The following is a 342-nucleotide window of genomic DNA, read 5'->3' on the forward strand; positions in this document are numbered from 1 at the left end:
CGGTCGCACTTACTTCTCCTCCACCAGCTGCCGTTGATATTCCTCGTACTCCTCACGGGTCATGCCCTGTGCCTCAGCCGGAGACTTCTCGCCCTCACTCTTCTCCTCGCCACCCAGGCCACCCGTCAGGTTCTTCAGCTGCCCCCCCACCATGCTCTTCACCATGAACGCCATGGTCACGGTCCTGGGGGGCTGGGGGAGCGCGGGAGCCGGGTGTGGAGTTACTGTAGAGCTGGGGTACTGGGAGAACTGGGGTTAATGGGGAGATGGGGTGCTGGGGAGGGGGGAAGACAGGGGTGCTGAGCGATGGGGGAGCCTGGGGAAGCGGGCTAAGAGTGGGCT

At 64.0% G+C, this 342-nt stretch overlaps 1 protein-coding gene across 1 annotated transcript in view; it reads right to left on the reverse strand.

Annotated features, from left to right (window-relative positions):
• The window catches only part of CPLX3 (complexin 3), a 2175-nt gene extending 2001 nt beyond the window's left edge, over window positions 1-174 (reverse strand). Inside the window, exon 1 of the mRNA XM_010154524.1 lies at window positions 14-174. Coding sequence (XP_010152826.1) covers window positions 14-174 — 161 coding nt within the window. The remainder of the gene's footprint in view (window positions 1-13) is intronic.
• Window positions 175-342: the final 168 nt, after the last annotated feature.

Source organism: Eurypyga helias, unplaced genomic scaffold, assembly GCF_000690775.1.
Source record: "Eurypyga helias isolate BGI_N326 unplaced genomic scaffold, ASM69077v1 scaffold24936, whole genome shotgun sequence".
NCBI lineage: Eukaryota > Metazoa > Chordata > Aves > Eurypygiformes > Eurypygidae > Eurypyga > Eurypyga helias.